Raw genomic sequence first — 19,860 nt, 5'->3', positions numbered from 1 at the left:
GTAGGGTAAAGATCCTGGACCCTTTCCACTCTGCTACAGCTGCTTGGCTCTCAGCAACTCTTGGGTCTCTGTCTCAGTCCTCTTTCCCTTCATAGGTCCTGTCGCATGGAGCTGGCGGGCTACCCGTCTGCAGGGAGCACTCTGTGTTCTTGTTCTCAGAGCTACAGGCCCTCATCTGCCAGTCGCCCAAGCACACTCATGTAATCTTAATGAACAATGTGCAAAGCCATTAAAAACTCAATTAGGACTCTCTTTTTACTGCCGACGTGAGGAAATGCAATCCTGAGGTGCTCATGTGTAAACACAATAGCTGCCATCTGCTACTGAGAAGTGTGCTGCCTCCAAAAAGGGGATCTGTGTGGCAGACACATCAGTAACAGGGCGCTTATCGAGGCGTTATTATGCACGGAGGGGGAAATGCAGAATTTATGGCCAGCCAGAGAGTACTTCCTGGTTGAATTCCACGATTTTCAGTGTTATGTGTAATAACTATGAAGAAACTAACGCTGTTTTATGTTCCTTATCACATTGGTACTTTTTTTTTTTTTGTTTAAGGGCAAAGGAAAAGGCTATATTTATAGTCTTCTTTCTTGTTTTATGCTTGTTTTTTTTTTTTTTTTTTTTGACTGATCTAGGCATAATCACTGACTCATTTTTGATCTCTAGGAAACCGACAGCCCTGGGATGATATTAATTATACCAACCTGTTGATCAAAGAAGGCCCCACTGAGCCACTGCAAAGCAGGGCTCTCATGCTTGAATAATCTTAGAAATGGCAAGCCTGGGATCCAATGGCTCTGGGGCTACAGCTCTTACTTTTATGGAGGGTGTGGTCAGCCATTTCATGGAGGGGCTACTGGTATCTAATCTCATACCATCTTAAGACACCACACCCACATTTCTGATTGTTGTGAATTTCTGTCCCTTTGCCTTTGCACACTCCCTTCTGATTTGAACTGCCCAGGGTTGCTTCTCTTATTGGCATCTCAGTTTACCACATCTTACAACTTTGCTTTATGCTTTCAATTCTTTGAATAAAGGGACCTGAGACATAGTAGGTGTCTTACTGAGGAGCCTGGATAATAATGACATGGCTGTGGAAATATCTCAAAATTCCCTTGGCTCCATAACCCAATTATAGTCTATTTCTTTTAAAGATTCCCTTTGTGTCCAAAATGAGTGCTCCTGAGATTTGGAGCACCTGCAATTTAGCCATGGCCATCCTGGATTGTTCACTGTGGCCTTACTCTCTCCTGGATTCTTGAAATCCTGAACACTCAGTGCAGCTGGGAGACGAGAAGGGGTCAGTCATTCCCATGTATGTATGTATGTGCATTATTACTTGAGGCTCTTGATAGAAATGTAGGTACAGATGCTATAGGAATGTGGGGGGATGAGATTTTCAGGTCTTCTGGCTCTTAGATGATGCTGAGGTGTGAATGAAGGATCATTAACTAGGAAGAGAAGGTAATGAAGGATGTGGGCATGAGAAAAAGCCAGTTGTTAAGGACTGTACATGGAACAGGTGCACAGCATACTCCAATGGCTTTGAAACTCAGTACTGTAGCCACTCTGAACAATGTAGGGAAACTGGGCGTTGCCTCTGTCTCTGTGTCCAGAATTGTATATGAGGCTTCATTGAATAGGATAAATGCAACATTCTTGGCAGGATTGCTCAGCTACTGAAGCTAGGATGAACAGAAATGATGGCATGAACCAGTGGAAGGACCACTTCCTAACATTCTCTGCTGTGGGGTATAAGAAGCTGCAGATACATGCCTAATGGTATGGCTTGGCAGGTGGCTAAAAAGCTGAGTATATATAGAAGCCATCATGCAATCTGGGACAGAGAGAGTCCAGACATTTCACTACTCAGGCTGTCTCTCTTCCTCAAGATAAACTGCTGCTCTCAGTGGCAAAGACTGAGAAAGACCACTGGCAAAGACCACTCTTTGTGAGACTTGTGAGCCATAAGCCATCTGACAAGGAGCCTGCATGTAGACTCTCAATGGCAGGCATGGGTGTTGGTTCAGTCTTATCTCTGAGCCTCAATTCCAGCTCTTTTTTCCTTGCTACCTCATTGGCAGCTTATAATAGTTAGGTAACTTCTGTAATAGGGAGACATCTTTCCATTCACCATCAGTTACTCCCAGGTCATGAAGGAGGTTTCTTCCCACTCTTGACGCCTCTTGATCTACTTCCACTGGCTGGTGAATCAGGAGCTGGCTGAGTTTTCTGAATAGTAGGTCACTGATAACCTGACCTCAGTTTCTTCTGTCCTTGTCATCTGGCTTCCTTTTTGAATCTTATTAATATGAATTCATCCAAATGCCCCCAGTGGTCATCCCAGAAGAATAGTTCTGTCTCTAGTTATCTGAGTTGGGTTAGAGATTGATAACAGGGCTTTTTATGTTTGGATGTAGAGCATGCTGGAAGCCCAAGTTGGCATCAAGACTGTTACTTTCTATAATCCAGCTTTGAGGGCAATTGTATAAAGATTTTAAATATAATCTCCCACCTGTGTCCACTTGTAAATTAGTTCAGAACCCAGGAGACAAAGTGCAAATGGCTTGTACTGTCTAAAACCCTTATAAGAAGTGAACACCCCAGCCCTTATTAACTTACAGATCTTAGTCCTTTTGCTATCACAGTGTGCAAGGTGACTTATGGCTACTGAAGTGGCTCATTTTGTCTGGGGATAGGGATTTTATATTTGATTCAGAATGAAGATTTTAGTGATCACAATAAGGTTTCAAAGCAATGCTGGTTTTTCTAGATGGAAAACGCTTATGAAAGCATTATTTGAGTTTATCTACTGTGTTTTATGATACATTTTATTCAGTATTATTATACAACTTTTAAGTCCCTGAGTTTAGCCTTCCCCCTTGATTGTGAAATTTTGTTAGGTATCCTAGCTGGTGCAGGCTTTGAGAGGCTGCCTACAGTGGTGAGGACTCACTTTGTCTCTGGGCATTTGATTTCACTTTGCACAAATTTCAGTTGTTATAAATAAAAGCTGTCGCATAAAGAGCGGAGATGTGTCTCTTCATAGTGATGGATCTGAATCTTGTTCTTGGAAAGCTTTATCAATTAGCCAGTGTCACAGCAATGTTGTATGAACCACTCAGGAGCAAACCCATGGCAAACAACAGTAAACATTGATTCTTCCATGCATGGATCCTTACATCGATCACAGGTTGACTGATACAGGTTAGATGTGTTGACCACATGACGATGCATCTTGCTTTCAAGGGTCGAAGCTTGGCTCTTTTATCTGTGTATGTTAATTCTTGATCCCAAGCCAACGGAGACACCAGATTCTGTGTCTCAAAAATTAAAATACCACAAGATAAGCCTAGCTCTAATGGCAACTTTCAACATCTGTTTGACTCCTATTAACAAGTCATATAAAGGAGCCCAGATCAAGAGATAGCCTCCGGTTCTACAGAGGGAGCTATAAAGTCAGTGCCAAAGGGTTTGGATCCAGAAAGGGGTAAAGAATAAGAGAGGATTTCTATTTGTCACAACAGTGGTAAGAGGCTCACTCCTGCCTGGGACACAGCCTTTTGCCTGCTTAGAAGCAGCCATACTTTCTGCAAATAGATACCTAATATTAATATGAGTCTCTGAGAGCGTAGTGAGTGCCACTCACTTTGCATTCCTCCTTACGCATCTGATAGTAGGTTCTCATACTTTTTTGGCATTTATTTCCTCCTCGGATATGCTCTATTCACGTACTGTCTCCTTTAATATGGAATCTTCCCTGCTGAGCGCAGAATTCTAGATGGAGCTTGTCCATACACAGGAGCTTCCTATACTATAGGGATTCTGCCTAGGCTAGCACAAGTCTAAGCTTTTATGAGGCAATCATTTCACCTGTAGAGACTGCAGTTGACTTTCTTGCTAAGGTTTTAACCCTCAAGGACCAGCATTTAGTTATAAGCAATCTACTGTGTTGGATGCTCCTTGTATAGTACTAGAAATGCTTCTTGTGTAGTAACTATCTGTCTCGTTCTTCCAATACCACCATGAGTAGGGATTTTAGCCCCTGAAATGGAAGTGCTCAGACTCTTAGAGGGGATTAGAGGGGATATGGCTTCTTCAGAGTCAACCTGACCCTGTCACCTAAAAAGATGTTATTTCTAACATCCCTTCTTGGTACCATGTATAGGTATGACAAGGTTTCACAAGGACATTTTTCTCTCTTTGTCTCTGTTACCCACGATGGGTTTCTAGGGTCCTTCATGATGGTGAACAGCTCTGGAAGGGCTTCAGGCCAGAAAGCCCATCTTCTTCTGCCAACCTTGAAGGAGAATGACACTCACTGCATTGACTTCCATTACTACTTCTCCAGTCGAGATCGCTCCAGCCCGGGAGCCTTGAATGTCTACGTGAAGGTGAATGGTGGACCCCAAGGGAACCCTGTCTGGAACGTATCTGGCGTCGTCACTGAGGGCTGGGTGAAGGCAGAGCTTGCCATCAGCACCTTCTGGCCTCATTTCTATCAGGTATGCCATTACCTTTGCTTGCTTTCTAGCAGGTAATAATTACATCCCTTTATTTCCCTGCCTTTCCCAGAGTGGATTGGACTAAAAAGGGCCTCATTCATTTACTCTTTCAACACATACTGAAGAGTCTTTTCCAGGGATGCAGAGGTGACCTAGGACAGCCCCTGCCTCCCTGGAGGTCATCAGGAAGAGACCAGTGTATAAATAAACAGTTCCAGCATAGCAACTTGCATGTGGCTTCCTAAGACTGGAGGAATGCAGGCACCAGAGCCTCTTACAAACTAACAACTGCATTGCACACATGAAAAGATTGAGGTTCAAAGCGAGAAGCTGACTAGTCAGGTAGAGTCTATTTGGCTAGAAAGACAATACAATAGCTTCTAAGAAGAGAGGACAACCAGGACCTATTTGGAAGGCTCAATTAAAATACACTGGAAAGGTTGGACCAGGCACTGGAGATGCTCTGTGGATGATGCAGAAGGAAGCAAGGGTGAGTGGGAGATTCTAAGGAATTTGGAAGCTAAGTTCCCCTTTTCTCTTTGTTTGTTTTGTATCAAGCTTTTGTTACTACTATTGTTTGTTTGTGTTTGAGGCAGGGTCAGTATGCTCTAGTCCAGAGTATCCTGAAACCCACAATGCATTCCAGGTTGGCCTCAAAGTTATAGCAATCCTTCAGTCTCAGCCTCCCAAGTGCTAGAACTTCAGATGTATGTAATCATACCCAGCAGAAACCAAGTCCTTTAAGGATGTCTTGCTGAAGAGATATTGAGGGAACTGAACTTGCAGAGCATGCAAGTCATGGGTTTGAAGGCCAGGCTAACAATCAGCTCCTATAACCACTGTGGTTCACAACTACCACTAGGGAAGAAGGGACCATATTCTCCTAATTTTTTGTGGACCAATATTTCTATAAGCCAAAATAAACCATGCCATTGCAATGCCAAACGGTTGTGTTTGCTTTGAACCCCATACTCACTTGCCATACTTATCCCAGTGTGGATGATGTGAAAGGTTGCAGATCCATACCAATCTACAGAATGTTTGTGGGGTACAAATCCAGACAGGTTTAAGTCAAAATTATTGGGAAATTTTCTCTTAAACACATCCTTAATTAAATTCCCCATGTCATGGAATCAACCTGTGTTTAAGTGTGCCATCCAGTGCCTTTCTTAAAGTAAAGCCACTGTTTTCTGCATTTTACCAACATCAACCATTGTATATTTTCATCATCCAATGAGCTCTCTTGTACCTAATCTCAGCCCGCATTCACCCTGATGAAGGTTTTCAAGTAAGAAAGTACCACAAATCTGCATCTCAAGGAGTTTTTGTTAGTGTCTGAAGCAGAAGATAACCCCAGGGGTGACAGATGAGTGGCCAGGGCTTCTTAGATGGCCCTGAGTTCCACACCCAGTGGATAGTTCTTTCAGTCCATCAAGGTTAGGAATGCTTTCTCTACTGAGCTTGCTTATTTACATCAATGAGGCAGCTTCAGATCTATTTCTTCTTTGCTTCGGAGACTAAAAATCAGAATTTAATACTCAATTACCTTCAGTACTTAGCCTACATTTTTTTGTCACACCTATTTCCCATTTTATCTCCAATGAGTTGTGATTTGTTTTTAGAATGATTGCACTGTCCTCTGTTAGGCACTTCCTGTAATTCCTCTAGAATTAAAGGGAAGAGAATGATGATGATCCTGATGCTGATGCTAATGGTGATGATGATGGTGATAATGGTGGTGGTGATGATGATGACGATACCTACCATTTGTTGAGTGCTTACGTTACAGGCACAGTATAAAATATCCTGTCAGAAATTCAGAGGTGAGTCAGGCAGAGCCTAGCCTTGTGGTAGTGAGTGTGGACTATACTCATTTTATTATCAGGCAGAGCCCTATTCTCTCTGTGGGAGCAGCAATGTCTTACCAAGAAAATTGGCTAAAAAGAGACTATAATAGTTTTAACATGTGTGTCATTAACACAGAGGCATACTTTATTGTAGATGTTTTGAGAAAGGTGCCTTTGGCCTCATTATTTTTTTTTAATCTTTTCTCCCCTTGTAAAGATGTTTTTAAAGTTGTATCAGGTCCACAAACCTCGATCTGGCATTCACAGTGTCAGATATGTTTCAGAGTTCACAGTATTTGCAATTTACAAGGTTATAACATTTGCATGCACTGTGTGCTTTGTAAGTAACACCTATCATAGAATTGCAGAGCCAAGCTTACAGATAGGCTAACCACAAAAATTATATATATTTACAAGATATGGTATAAATTAAGGCCGTGTATGGTATCTAAACAGCTCATTTATCACCAATTTATCTTATAAAATACTCATATGACATAGCTTGCTCCAGTGCATGCCAGGTGTCTAGGTTGCCTTGGGTGGGGGGGGGGGTGTCCTTCTGTTTTGTACCTTCATGGGTTCATGGCTGAGGTAAGATGTTCTTCTTTCTACTTCTTGGGAAGAACTCACACTAGTTGTTCTTTGAGATGCTCTTTAGTGTAGGTGAAGTGTTTTAGGCTTTGGGAAAGCTTTGTGGTATATTCTATCTAGAAAATACAGCCAGCCTAGTAGGGTACAGCCTAGTAGGGTACTAGGGAGCCAGAATGAAATCTATGCATTGGTATTTAATCTACTGCCTTCTGTAGAAATTTGACCTTAATCTGCTTTTAGCATATCCCCATCTTAACATAGAGGCAGTATTCTAAAGAGTGGTGTCCCAGTTTTCTGGTTCATCCGAGATAGCCCTGCTTCACTCCGCTCATCCTGGTGAGTTGTTGAGCATCATGGGGACCAGTTGGACTGCTAGATTATACAGCATCTATGTCCATAGAGGTTTACAGTGTGTATGTTGGTAGAAGTGGTTTTGGCTTATCTCTATTGTGTACCAGACAAAAAATGTTTTACTTTGGTAAGCCTCAATGTCTTTGTTGTCATTACCTAACTCTGCAATAGGGCCATGAAAGCAGACTTCACAATATAAAAATGAATAGATGTAATTCTTTCAATAGAGGTTTATGTGTAGCAATGACTGATGGCCCAAGTTGATTTCCATGTTCTAGTTTGCTGAGCTCTTGTGCGGATGAAGCTGAGACACATATTAGAGTCAAACAGCACATAGCAAGTTACTGACACAACTTAAGTTCCCTGGTCCCCAGGGTATCCCTACTTTACTGCTGACTATGAACATCTGCCATCTCCATAAGCTCACAAGTACTCTCAATGAGACCTCAGGCTCCAGCCAGACCCTTTCTAGAGCCTGTTATGGGTAGACACAAAATAGGGTCAGGGCTTGAAGTATACTAAACAGGTAATTGACACAGAAAATGGTCTCTCCCACCATTTGCTCTGCTCTTTGATGGAGACTGAGGAAGAAAAGGACTTTTGATGAGCTCCCAGTTCTATGGCCCTTTGGTAAGCCTCTTCCTGTATTTCACATGTCTGTACTAGAGCTTCCTGTATTTGGTGGCAGCAGATCCCATCTTCCAGCGTAGGGGACATTATTGGTAAATCAACATTCCCATCAACCTGCCCGGGTTCTCCAGCTCCGAGCTCCATGTCCTGTGTTTTGAGGAAGTGCTTTTCCTATTCTTGGAATCTGCTGCTCCCTAGTTGTGTGATGACCTGTGTCCTGCCATCTATTGTTTAGGATTCCAGTGGTCTCGGATGTAAGATAGAAAGAGGAACAGGATGGGTACCACTCTATGCTAAGCTAGATTCCACATGAGGAGGCTTGTCGGGCTTGAATTGATTGGAAGAAAGAAGGAGCAGACATAGAAGGAAATGGAAGAAGGGATGAAGCCATCTTTAAAGAAAGACACTGCATGGTTTTGCCTAGCCTCTCTAGCCTCTGTGCCTTTTCTGAGGTAAATAGCCTCACCGAGAGACTTCCAAGCAGTTTCCTGCATCCTCGCATTCCCTCTGCTCTGAGCTTTGTGATGATAAATAACTTGTCTGTTGAGGCAGCAGTGTGGAAAAAGCACATGTCACTTCTATGCACACTTAGTCATTCCCAGGCACTCCCACGTCCATGGGCACAGTCAAGCACACACATATGCCCAAATTCCTGCCTCTGCCCAGATTCAAATACACTCACTCATAGGTGACAGAATGAGAAAGGGGACCTCCCAAGAGACATAGAGACAGGAGCGAAACAGGTTTTTTTGCATTCTCCATACTTTCAAGCTCCAGTCCTGTGCATAGAGCCTGTGGACTGAGTCAAATTCAGTTTCCAACATTGCTGGGTTTTGAACCTCATGGGTTTGTGTATTCATTTATTAAAGCCATATTTCACAGTCCTAAAATTGACTTTAGCTCTGTAATAAACAAAAATGTCATCTTTCATATGACTGGGCTTTGGACTGCTGGGCCTTCAGCAAGAGCCCCAGGTGAGACAAATCCCTTTGCAGCCCTCCCCACTCACCCCACATTGCCTGCCTCTCTTGGGAAAGCTGATTTACTGCCTGGGAAGCCCTACACTTCTGATCTATGCCTCTTTCCAGGTGATATCAATTCTATTTCATATTTTAGGAGTTCTTAACTTTTCTGCCCTAATATTGAGGGGGAAAATAAAACTGTTACTAATTTTTCAGCCACCTACTTACTCTTCTCTCCATTTTCTGCCTATGTGAAATGGCCTTTTGTTCAGCACAGAGAAGTGCCCCATAGACCCTTCAAACGAAGGACTCACCTGATGTTGGCATAAGTCTTCCCCAGAGCTCAGTCCCTTTCTCAGGATCTTCCTGGCAGTTGGTACTCTACATGTAGTGTTGACAGTAACAATTCAGGAGTTGTTGTCACAGCAGCATGCCCTCTCTTCTACCCTTCGAATCTCACCCTTCTGTCCCAAATGAGATGTCCATCTCTATTATATAGCAAATGTTCTTCCTTCTACACAGGCCTCTCTGAGCGGGCATGGGAAAGAATGCACCTTGATTGGGCTCTAAGCAATCTTCCCTATAGTGTCTGTAGAGCACTCTTCCTAAGAGAGACTCTGATAAGCCAATGTTTTTCTCTTATCTTTTAAGACATGTTTGCAGCTCTTTCAGATTATTGCTGTGGACCGAGTCAAATTCAGTTTCCAGCATTGCTGTGTTTTGCAGAAGGGTTGCTAAAGATCAGAGAGAAACCCCATGTCTCTTAAGCCATGACCTGACTTGTTTACCTCCTTCCCCCAAACATGTACAGCATGATTCATTTCTTTTTTAGTTTAATGTAATTCTCTATGAGTCTTTCCTGGGAGTGACTTCGAGGTTTTGACTGCACAGGGGCAAGTTTGAACCAGTCTGTATAAGTTCCGCCCTCCTGACACTTGGACCAGGAAGTCTCCAGCAGGGGTTTAGACCCAAATGAGCTGTAGTTAGCTGACAATAGGCTCTATGCAGCAACCTTGGGGCTGAGCAGTGTCCTTCAGAGGTGCTTGAGATACCTGGGTCAGCATTTTCAACTGTGATCTTTGCATCTGGGGTCCCTGCTTCTACCAGTGTCCTTTGCCCTTCTGGGCATGTGGCCCACTTCACCACCCCAGTCCACCCACTCCCATCCTGCTCCCTGGAGACATTCAGCTCTAGAATATTCTCTTGCCTTTCTCTATCTCTTATCACATTTTCATGACCAAAGATAGCTATTATCTCTGTGTTGACAGCTCATACACAGACTCTTATTTCTTAGAGGACACTAGCATCCACCTTTGTGGTGTTTGTACTTAATGCATAGCCATTATCAGCATCTTCCATACCAAGGCAGAATGATGGGGCAGTCATTGCCACCCAGAGTGACAGGAGCACAGGAGCCTTCTGAGTCAACTGAACATCTTCCATGCCATTTAAGAATTTGACATTTAGCTGGGCATTATGGCGCATGCCTTTAATCCCAGCACTCAGGAGGCAGAGGCAGGTGGATTTCTGAGTTCGAGGCCAGCCTGGTCTACAGAGTGAGTTCCAGGACAGCCAGGGCTATATAGAAAAACAAATAAACAAACAAACAAAAAAAGAATTTGACACTTAGAAATTAATATCATTCCTATTTTATCTTCTATGACTTTTTCTGTTGAAATGATTTGCCAAACTTTTTGGAGTCTATTTGTTTCTTTTCTTGGCTATAATTCTTTGGAACTCCCAAACTTACCCCCCCCCCCCAAGGATATGCTTTTGGGATATATATCACCACATATGTCATTTGGCTTTCAATATTTTTATACTCTTGTTAACACAAGAAACATATTATGATATAGTTATTAAGATACATTGTATAGGTTTTAAAAACTTAGAAAATTTGATTAGAAAATTGTATGAGACTAAACCTACACAATCTTGTTCATTAGGAGTCTTATTGGTATTACACTATAACATAGCCTATGATCTCTTTATAGATCCATGAGCATTTGAACAGAAAAGTAACACATTTAGAATCTATCTATCTATCTATCTATCTATCTATCTATCTATCTATCTATCTATCTATAGTATTGCTTTTTCCATTTGATTGATCAGAGACCAAGACACATAGTATAAAATCTTGAGATACTATCTTCTTTTCCCCCATCATCGTTTCCCTTTCAAGTCTCTTGACTGAGTTTTAGAGATCAAGTTAGTCTCCTTGGTGGTTTATTTTTTCCATTTTGGTTAAAATTCTACTTTGAAACATTCACATTACTTTTTGAAACAACTGTGTTCTGCTCACTTACATTTTTCTTATTGTGTCTTTGTTCCACTTGCTATTTGTAAGGTTACTAAGTCATTCTGCCTTAGGTGTTTATCTTACAGTACACAATTAGACTTTGATTATTTAGACAGTCTGGTTGGTTGGCTCTATTTTAACCCATTTATATTTATTGTCAAAACAAACATATTTTTGTATTTGTCATTTTTTTGTTCCACAGTGTGAATACTTTTTTTTTTGCTATTTCTTTTGAAATATATTTGTTGTACATTCTCTATTTTCTTTTAATTTTCCTACAGACATTACTTTGGTTTTTCCATTAAGTTATTTAAACACACACACACACACACACCATACACACACACACACACACACACACACACACACACACACACACACACACACACCTGGTTCTTTATGGAAAGACTTCTATGAGTTTTCCTTGCTGCAGAATGAAGGAGATGCCAATCCTGATTCTGCATGGTCTTTTGCTTGTTTTAGCTTATGCACAATTCCACTGAAGGACAGGACTGCATCATTTTAGGAAAACATTTTTTGGAGCAGAAGCAGCTGTCTTGTTATGTGACTGTTACCCCCCTTATTATTTCTCAAAACTCCCAGATTTCACAGATAAACTTTACCACCAAGAAAACTGCCCCATTCACAGCAATTGCCATATTCTTAATTTGCTCTCTTGGTATAAATTTTAGATCTCCAGGGCCAACAGAGAATGCTAAGCATTGGGTCCACTGGCCTGAACAATATGATTTCCTATAGATATTTCCTGTCACTGATATCATCACCCGTTGTGGTGTCCAATCACAGGCTTGAGTTGAGTAGTAGAGACAGGACAGGGGTTCATTATGGACAACATCAAGGTGGTAGATATGGAAAAAGTTCACAGGCTGAATCAAAACACTGACACTGATACCTGCCTGCCTTTGATCCACAAATGGCTGCTTCCTATGATCTGTCTAAGAACAAATATGGAAAAGCCAGGCTGTAGCTAAGAAATTTCAGTATGGTAGAATGAAAATAAGGAATGAGGTTAAAGTAGAAGCCCATAGATGTGCCCAGATGCCGTATAATAGCACTGCATTACTAGAGAGATGTCCCATTGCAGGTAAGGTAAAAGATTTGAAATATGCTCATAGCTGTTACATACAGATTGCATGTGAGGCAACTTTATGTTATGTGGATAGAATTTCAGAACTATGGGCTGATTTCATGATGGTGATTAGTGTTCTGACTAATGGCTTAAGACACAGAGCTGGGCTTGACATTACCAATGAGTTGGCAGTGGTGGAAGGGTGAATGTGTATAGTTAGATGATAAGTAGAGGAAGCCAAGAATCCAAAGGGGTAGAGAAGAAGGGATGCCTATAAATGCATGATAGGATGCATATATATATATATGCGTGTGTGTGTATGTATATGTGTGTATAGATATACATATATATGTATATATATGTATGTATATATATGTATATGTACACATACATATATCATCAGATTTAGTAATTAGAATATTAGTGTCTGTCATGAATACAATCTTGAGAGGAATATTTAATAAAGGTTGGGAATTTTATGCTTATTATTTTATGGTGGAAGCAATTGTGTTAGAAATGGCTTATTAAACTACTAAGAATTATGATTGAAATGCAACTGGCCACAGAGAAAACTTGCTACAAAGAGATACTTTTTCAAGAATAGGAAAAGCTAAAGCTATGTTAAGGTCAGAGGGAAAGGAGTGGGGCCTGGAAATACAGAATAGCAAAAGAAAGCCAAGAAGAGCCTCGGTTCTAGAAACTGCAGCAGGGATCAGTCATCTGAGAGTGCATGCAGAAATTGTGGTTGGTGTGAAGGAAGGTTAGGTGTGGGGATAAGGAGTGGGAAGTCAGCCCCTCTCTCATCTTCTTGAGGCTCTAGAGCCTTCTGGGATTGGGTGAGAGGAAGATGCAAGGAGCACACTGAGTAGGGTTTGGGGATGGAGAGGGAAGGTCCACAGAGAGCTTGACAAGGTTCAAAAGGAGGTGTAAAGGAATTAGTCGTGCAGAGAGAGTGACATGGGTGATTAGACACCTAGGCTTTCGGAGAGTGTTGAAAGATCTAGAATGTGCAGACTCTGGGAACTGTGTGAGTCTAAGGAGCCCATGGGAGAGGAGGGTTAGGAGAGGATTGTAGGGTTAGAGTCTGACAGAGAATTACTGTTTGAGAATGTAGCTGATACAGTTTGGGGGAGGATGAACTAGTATCGTGACAGGTACTGATGATGCTTGCACACATGCTCATCTGTTCCCAGTGAGGGGACAGGGAATGCAGGGGAAGCTGGGTTATACAACCCATGTGGAAGTAAAAGGTTTCAGTAGAAATCAGAGAGTAGAGAAGAGAAAAATTCTTACTTCCTTCCACTCCTGGATACAACCAGGTAGGTTGCTGCTAGTTTCTCAGAGGCATAACGAAGAAGTCTAGGAAACCTTAGTAAGTGGCCCAGCCTGCAAGGTGCTTGCTATGCAAACACAAGGGCTTGAGTTTGATCCCTAGCATCTTGTAAGAAGAAGGCAGGTGTTTAGTGCCAGTGCTGGGAAGGCATAGACAGGCAACTGCTGGCCTGACAGTCTAGCGTAGTTGGAGAATTCCAAGCCAAGTGAGAGACCTATCTCTAAATAAATAAATAAATAAATAAATAAATCCAAAATGGGTGGCACCTGAGGAATGACAACAGAGGTTAACCTCTGGTCACCAAACACACATATCAATATACACATTTACACATTCACACAAACACACATACACATACATACAGAGGAAGACCAAGTTGATTGCAGAATAGCATCAAGATCAATAAGGACGTTAGGCTATTAATAAGTCGTAGCTTCTGTGATTCATTTGAAACCACAATGAAGGACCTTGTTCTGATTATTTGTTGCTGTGACTGAGTGTTATTGCTAAAAATCCATTAAACCATTCCAAATGACTGGCTGCTCTTTCTTTCTTTCTTTTTTTAAATGTATTTTATTACATTGTATTTGTGTGTGTGTGTGTGTGTGTGTGTGTGTGTATGTGTGTGTGTGTGTGTGTGTGTGTGTGTGTGTCTATGACTGGCTTTTCTTGCTGGTCACCAGAGTGTGGACTTTTTGCCTAGTTTGGAAACCCAAGTTACCCGGAAGTACAGTGTACACTCCTAACAGGAGACGTTGTTAGTTGGTTCTGATGGGAAGCTGACACAGGAAGTGACTGGGGTCTGGGTGGCTTCTTCAGGTGAATGTAGAGGACTGATTCTGTGAAACTGACATCAGCCCTGTATGTTGCAGGTGATATTTGAATCCGTCTCTTTGAAAGGTCATCCTGGTTACATCGCTGTGGACGAAGTTCGGGTCCTTGCTCATCCATGCAGTAAGTCTATTCGTTTCCCTGGATACATTATTATTTCTCTATGCCAGACTGGGTAGTCACAAGGCTGCAAAATCCTATTCATTCAGCTCATAGCTATCTCTCACTCACTAGCTCTTAATCCTTCAAAACTGCTCACAGGATGCAAGGCAATCAGTTCTGAATAAATCCATAATTTGGCTGGCCTGTTCAACAGCAGCATCTCCAGGAATTTGTGAGACTGGCAAAACAATTTGTCTGAATCTCTCTCCATTATTAAGGGAGTCTAAAGTCCTGATTGTTTATTAGTGGGATTCAGACCACTGAAGTAGAAGGATTAGAGACCTTTGGATAGAATCTTTTGCAATTGTCTTTTTTTTTTTTTTTAAAGCAAAACAACAGAAAAAGAACAACATTAAACATGGAGCAAATTAGCACACTCTTCACACACAGGGAAAAGAACCCCAAAGCTATTAATTCTTTTTATTTTATCCCACCTCCACCTTCCAACTGTTCCACATACCATATCTCCTCCCCCCTGCCTCCGCCCCACTTGACCTCTAAACTCCCTGGGGCCTCCAGTCTCTTGAGGGCTAGGTGCATCATCTCTTAATAAACATAGACCTGAAGTCCTCTACTATATGTGTGTTGGGGGACTCATATCAGCTGGTATATGCTGCCTGTTTGGTGGTCCAGTGTTTGCGAGCTCTCAGGAGGTCCAGATTAATTGAGACTGCTGGTCCTCCTACAGGGTGGCCCTTCTCAGCTTCTTTCAGCCCTCCCTAATTCAACAACAGGAGTCAGCTGCTTCTGTCCATTGGTTGGGTGCAAATATCTGCACCTAACTATTTCAGCTACTTACTGGGTCTTCCGGAGTGGGGTCATGCTAGGTCCCTTTTTGTGAGTGTTCCATAGCCTCAGTAATAGTGTCAGGCCTTGGGACCTCCCCTTGAGCTGGATCCCACTTTGGGCCTGCTACTGGACCTTCTTGTCCTCAGTTTCTTCTCCATTTACATTCCTGTAATTCTTTCAGACAGGAACAATTATGGATCAGAGTTCTAACTGTGGGATGGCAACCCCATCCCTCACTTGATGTCCTGTCTTCCTGCTGGAGGTAGGCTCTATAAGTCCCCTCTCCCTAATGTCTAGAATTTTATCTAAGGTCCCTCCCTTTGAGTCCTGAGAGTCTCTCACCTCCCAGGTCTCTAGTGTATTCTGGAGGGTCATCTCAAAAACAAAGGACAATATATTAAGTATCTTACAACAAAGCCAAAAGCAGAGAGCCACAAGCACATAAAACCACCTACAAAAACAAACATATCAGGAACCAACAGTCATTCTCTCTTTAATATCTCTCAATATTAATGGACTCAACTCACCTATAAAAAGACATAAGCTAACAGACTGGCTACACAAACAAGATCCAACATTTTGCTTCATACAAGAAACATACTTCAATAACAAAGACAGACACTATTAATTCTTTTAAAGTAATTGCAAATATACTCATAAAGTCTATACAGGTGTAAGGCGAGATTTCTCATGGTATTTAGTGCTCATGATAGAGTATCAAGAATTTTCAAAGAATGAATTTATGAAATTCCTAGGCAAATGGTTGGACCTGGAGGGCATCATCCTGAGTGAGGTAACCCAATCACAAAAGAACTCAAATGAAATGTACTCACTGATAAGTGGATATTAGCCCAGAAACTTAGTATAGCGAGATATAAGGTACAATATGCAAAACACATGAAACCGAAGAAGAACGAAGACCAAAGTGTGGACACTTTGCTCCTTCTTAGAATTGGAAACAATCACCCATGGAAGGAGTTACAGAGACAAAGTTTGGAGCTGAGACAAAAGGATGGACCATGTAGAGACTGCCATATCCAGGGATCCATCCCATAATTAGCCTCCAAACGATGACACCATTGCATACATTAGCAAGCCTTTGTTGCAAGGACCGTGATATAGCTGTCTCTTGTGAGACTAGGCCGGGGCCTAGCAAACACAGAAGTGGATGCTCACAGTCAACTATTGGATGGATCACAGGGCCCCCAATGGAGGAGCTAGAGAAAGTATCCAAGGAGCTAAAGAGATCTGCAACTCTATAGGTGGAACAACATTATGAACTAACCAGTACCCCGGAGCTCTTGACTCTAGCTGCATATGTATCAAAAGATGGCCTAGTCGGCCATCACTGCAAAGAGAGGCCCATTGGTCAGGCAAACTTTATATGCCGCAGTACAGGGGAACGCCAGGGCCAAAAAATGGGAATGGGTGGGTAGGGGAGTGGGTGGGGGAGGATGTGGGGGACTTTTGGGATAGCATTGGAAATGTAATTGAGGAAAATACGTAATTAAAAAAAAAAAAAGAAAAGAAAAAGAAAGAAAAGAAAAAAAAAGAAATTTCATTGGCTCACCACTTCAAGCTCCCCTTCGTGCAGTAACACTTGAATGTGTTTCAGCAAAGAGCCACTGTTCCTGGCCAGCCTGGGTGCAGGCAGCTGTGATGGCATCATACCTATAAGTATATGGTTGGAAGTCTAAAGTCTCGGGATGCCTAGGAATCAAGGAAGCCACTGCCAGAGTTGGCTGGGATGCCAGTAATTTGGGAGTGCTTTTGTCATAGATTTCTACCAGTTGTTTCTACATAACCTCTGAGGGTTTCACCATTCTCCCATGTGGTCATGAGAGATCGAGTAAATATAGTTTAGTAGGATAAAATATCCATGGCAGACTGACATTTAAAACTTTTAATTTATTCTTTGAGAATCTCATACATTTAATATAATATATCTTTATTATATCTCATTTCCCTTCCAGTTACCCCCAGAATCCCACACTACTTCTTCCTTCCTTACCTCCCCCTCATTCTTCCCTTCCGTGCTTGCTTCTTAATTAATTATTGAAAACCCACAGAGTTTAATTAGTACTTTCCATATAGTCACAGTTGTTGGGTTCATTCTTGGGGCATAGGGAGCTGCCAGTGGTCACACACCTAAAGAAAAAAAAGACATAGCCCTCCCCCAACACACTACAGCTGTTCACTGCCAATAGCTCCTCAGCTAAGGATAGGCTCTCTAGGGAGCTCTTTCTCCATTCTTGCTAGAATTTTGAAATGGCTAGATTGTGTGCAGTTCATATGTAGTGAACCACAAGATGCTATGAATTCACATGTGCAGCAGCTGTGTCATACTCAGAGACCAGCAATTCACAGACCTCCCCTTTGTATCTTCTTGCTTGTCTATTCTTTCGATCTCCTGTTATGTTTCCCAAGACTTCCGGGCTGAAGATTGATTTAGAGTGCCCATCTACAGCTGAGTTTGCTCTTTGAAGGCTTTGTAGAATTCTGTAATGAACTCATCTAGTCCTGGCCTGATTTTCAGTTGGGAGACTTTAGTGTTTCAGTCTTGTTGCTCATTATGGAACTGTTCAGGATTTATTTAAATTTTATATTGATTTACTTTTCGTATATTGTAACCATCTAGAAAAGAGTCCATTCCCTTTAGATATTTTTTTTCAGTTTGGTAGAGTAGGGGTGTTTAAAAATATGTTCTTATGATTTTCTGAATTTCACTTGTATCTGTTCTTATGTCTCCCAGTTCATTTCTAATTTTACTAAATTGTGTCTTTTCTTTTGATAAATTTGACTAAGGGCTTGCCAATCTTTCCAAAACCCATCTCATTGTGCTATTGATTATTTTGTAGTATTTTCTACTGCATTAATTTCAGTCTTGGTTTTGATTGTCTCTTTTCATCTACTACTTGGATGACTGGTTTGTTCTTGTTTTTCCATGGCTCATCATTAAGTTATTTATTTGAAGCAGGCACTTATTGTTATAAATAGTCCTCTTAGAACAAGAAGACCAACCTTCTAAGGAAAAGAGATTTAATTAGCTCACAGTGTTTGGAGGTTTGAAGGGCATAACACTGACATAGGCTCCGGTCAGTGATGGCTTTCCAGAATCTGGGAGCAGAACAGAGCATCATATGGGAATAAAGAGGGAGTGTACATGTGGATGCTGTCTCTGTCCATTTTTTTTTTAACACTGGGATTGAACTCTTAGTGGTCCACTGTGACAACCTCATCAAAATCTTACAACATCTAAAACAGCCAGCTCTAAAGGTTATAGTCAGATTCTGACCTCTTTCTGCCACGGACTTCAGGAATTCAACTTTGGTATGAGTTTGGAAGATTAACCATATTCAAACCACAACTATGCTATGGCTAAGGAAGTCTCCTCATGAGGCACATCCTGTGTACTTCCCTATGTATCTTTAACCCACACCCCCATACCCAGGCATGAGCCTCCCACCAGCCCCATCATGTTGCTTCAATTGAAATGGATCTTTTCATTTCTGCTACCATTCATTTGTCAGACCTTAAATCACTGTTTTCCTCTAGCTTCCTGGGATAAGAGCACCATGGTCTGACTCACTAGCTTAAAGCACCTTCTCTGGAAACATGTATGCTAAGTTCCAGGTTCTGATCAATGCTTGTGGGGTCACTGACTGGGTCTGACAGCTACATAAGAGAGACCCACTCTCAGAGAAATCAACTTAGAAACGCTGAGGTTAGATTCCCTATGACTCTCCCTATTCTCTGGGTTATGTCTCAAGTCTCTCAGAGTGTCTTAGATGGTTCTCTCCATTTACTCATGCCTGGGAAATGTCTCTGATGAAGTAGACTTGTTGTGAAGAGGATCCAAAGTCCCCAGCATTGCAGGGGTTCCACAGTAGGCATGCAGACAGGTTTTCCTTGCTTGTTCTGATTGTCTTCCTTCCCTGACTCTCATGAGTTCCACATGCCTATAGCCGCCCACAGCTACACAAACTGGGTCCCTGAAAGGGAAGCTGGGGCTATATGGGAGAAATTGCGAGAGAAATAACGAGCCAAGACAAAGTTTTCTGATCAAGGTCAATGTTTACTTAAGAGTCTGAGCTTATAAAGGGGGGGGCATCTCATCCTCTACCATGCCAGGATCTCAGGATAGTGTCAGGAGAACAGGTTCAGCCTCTCCGCACGTAGTAGTGTCCTCTTGGAGGAAACCCCAGATGTGGCAGAACAATAGACCTAATCTAGGTCCGAAGACTCCACCCTAGATGGGCTAGCTGACAGTGACAGAACAGGTCTAAGCCAGCTGGGAGAGGCTACAGATGCCCGTTGGGGGATGGTCTGTATTCAAGACGGGACAGTGGTATCAGGAAATATCTGCTCTTCTTGCTTCCATTTAACTATACATTCAACCCTGTACATTCTTCAGTTTTGAGTAGTCTTCCCGCTAAACCTTTTATCTTCCGCACATAATGCACA

General features: G+C 42.0%; 1 protein-coding gene across 17 annotated transcripts in view; it reads left to right on the top strand.

Annotated features, from left to right (window-relative positions):
* Positions 1 to 19,860, top strand: part of Ptprt (protein tyrosine phosphatase, receptor type, T) — a 1,139,160-nt gene that overhangs the window by 378,592 nt on the left and 740,708 nt on the right. For all 17 annotated transcript variants that reach the window (NM_021464.5, NM_001291149.1, NM_001291151.1 and 14 more), the window contains exons 3-4: positions 4,237 to 4,508; positions 14,487 to 14,568. In NM_021464.5, the coding sequence (NP_067439.1) occupies positions 4,237 to 4,508; positions 14,487 to 14,568 (354 nt within the window). The remainder of the gene's footprint in view (positions 1 to 4,236; positions 4,509 to 14,486; positions 14,569 to 19,860) is intronic.

This window comes from Mus musculus, chromosome 2 (assembly GCF_000001635.26).
Source record: "Mus musculus strain C57BL/6J chromosome 2, GRCm38.p6 C57BL/6J".
NCBI lineage: Eukaryota > Metazoa > Chordata > Mammalia > Rodentia > Muridae > Mus > Mus musculus.
The sequence above is the reverse complement of the archived record's forward strand: the minus strand, read 5'-3'. Positions and strand labels throughout refer to the sequence as shown.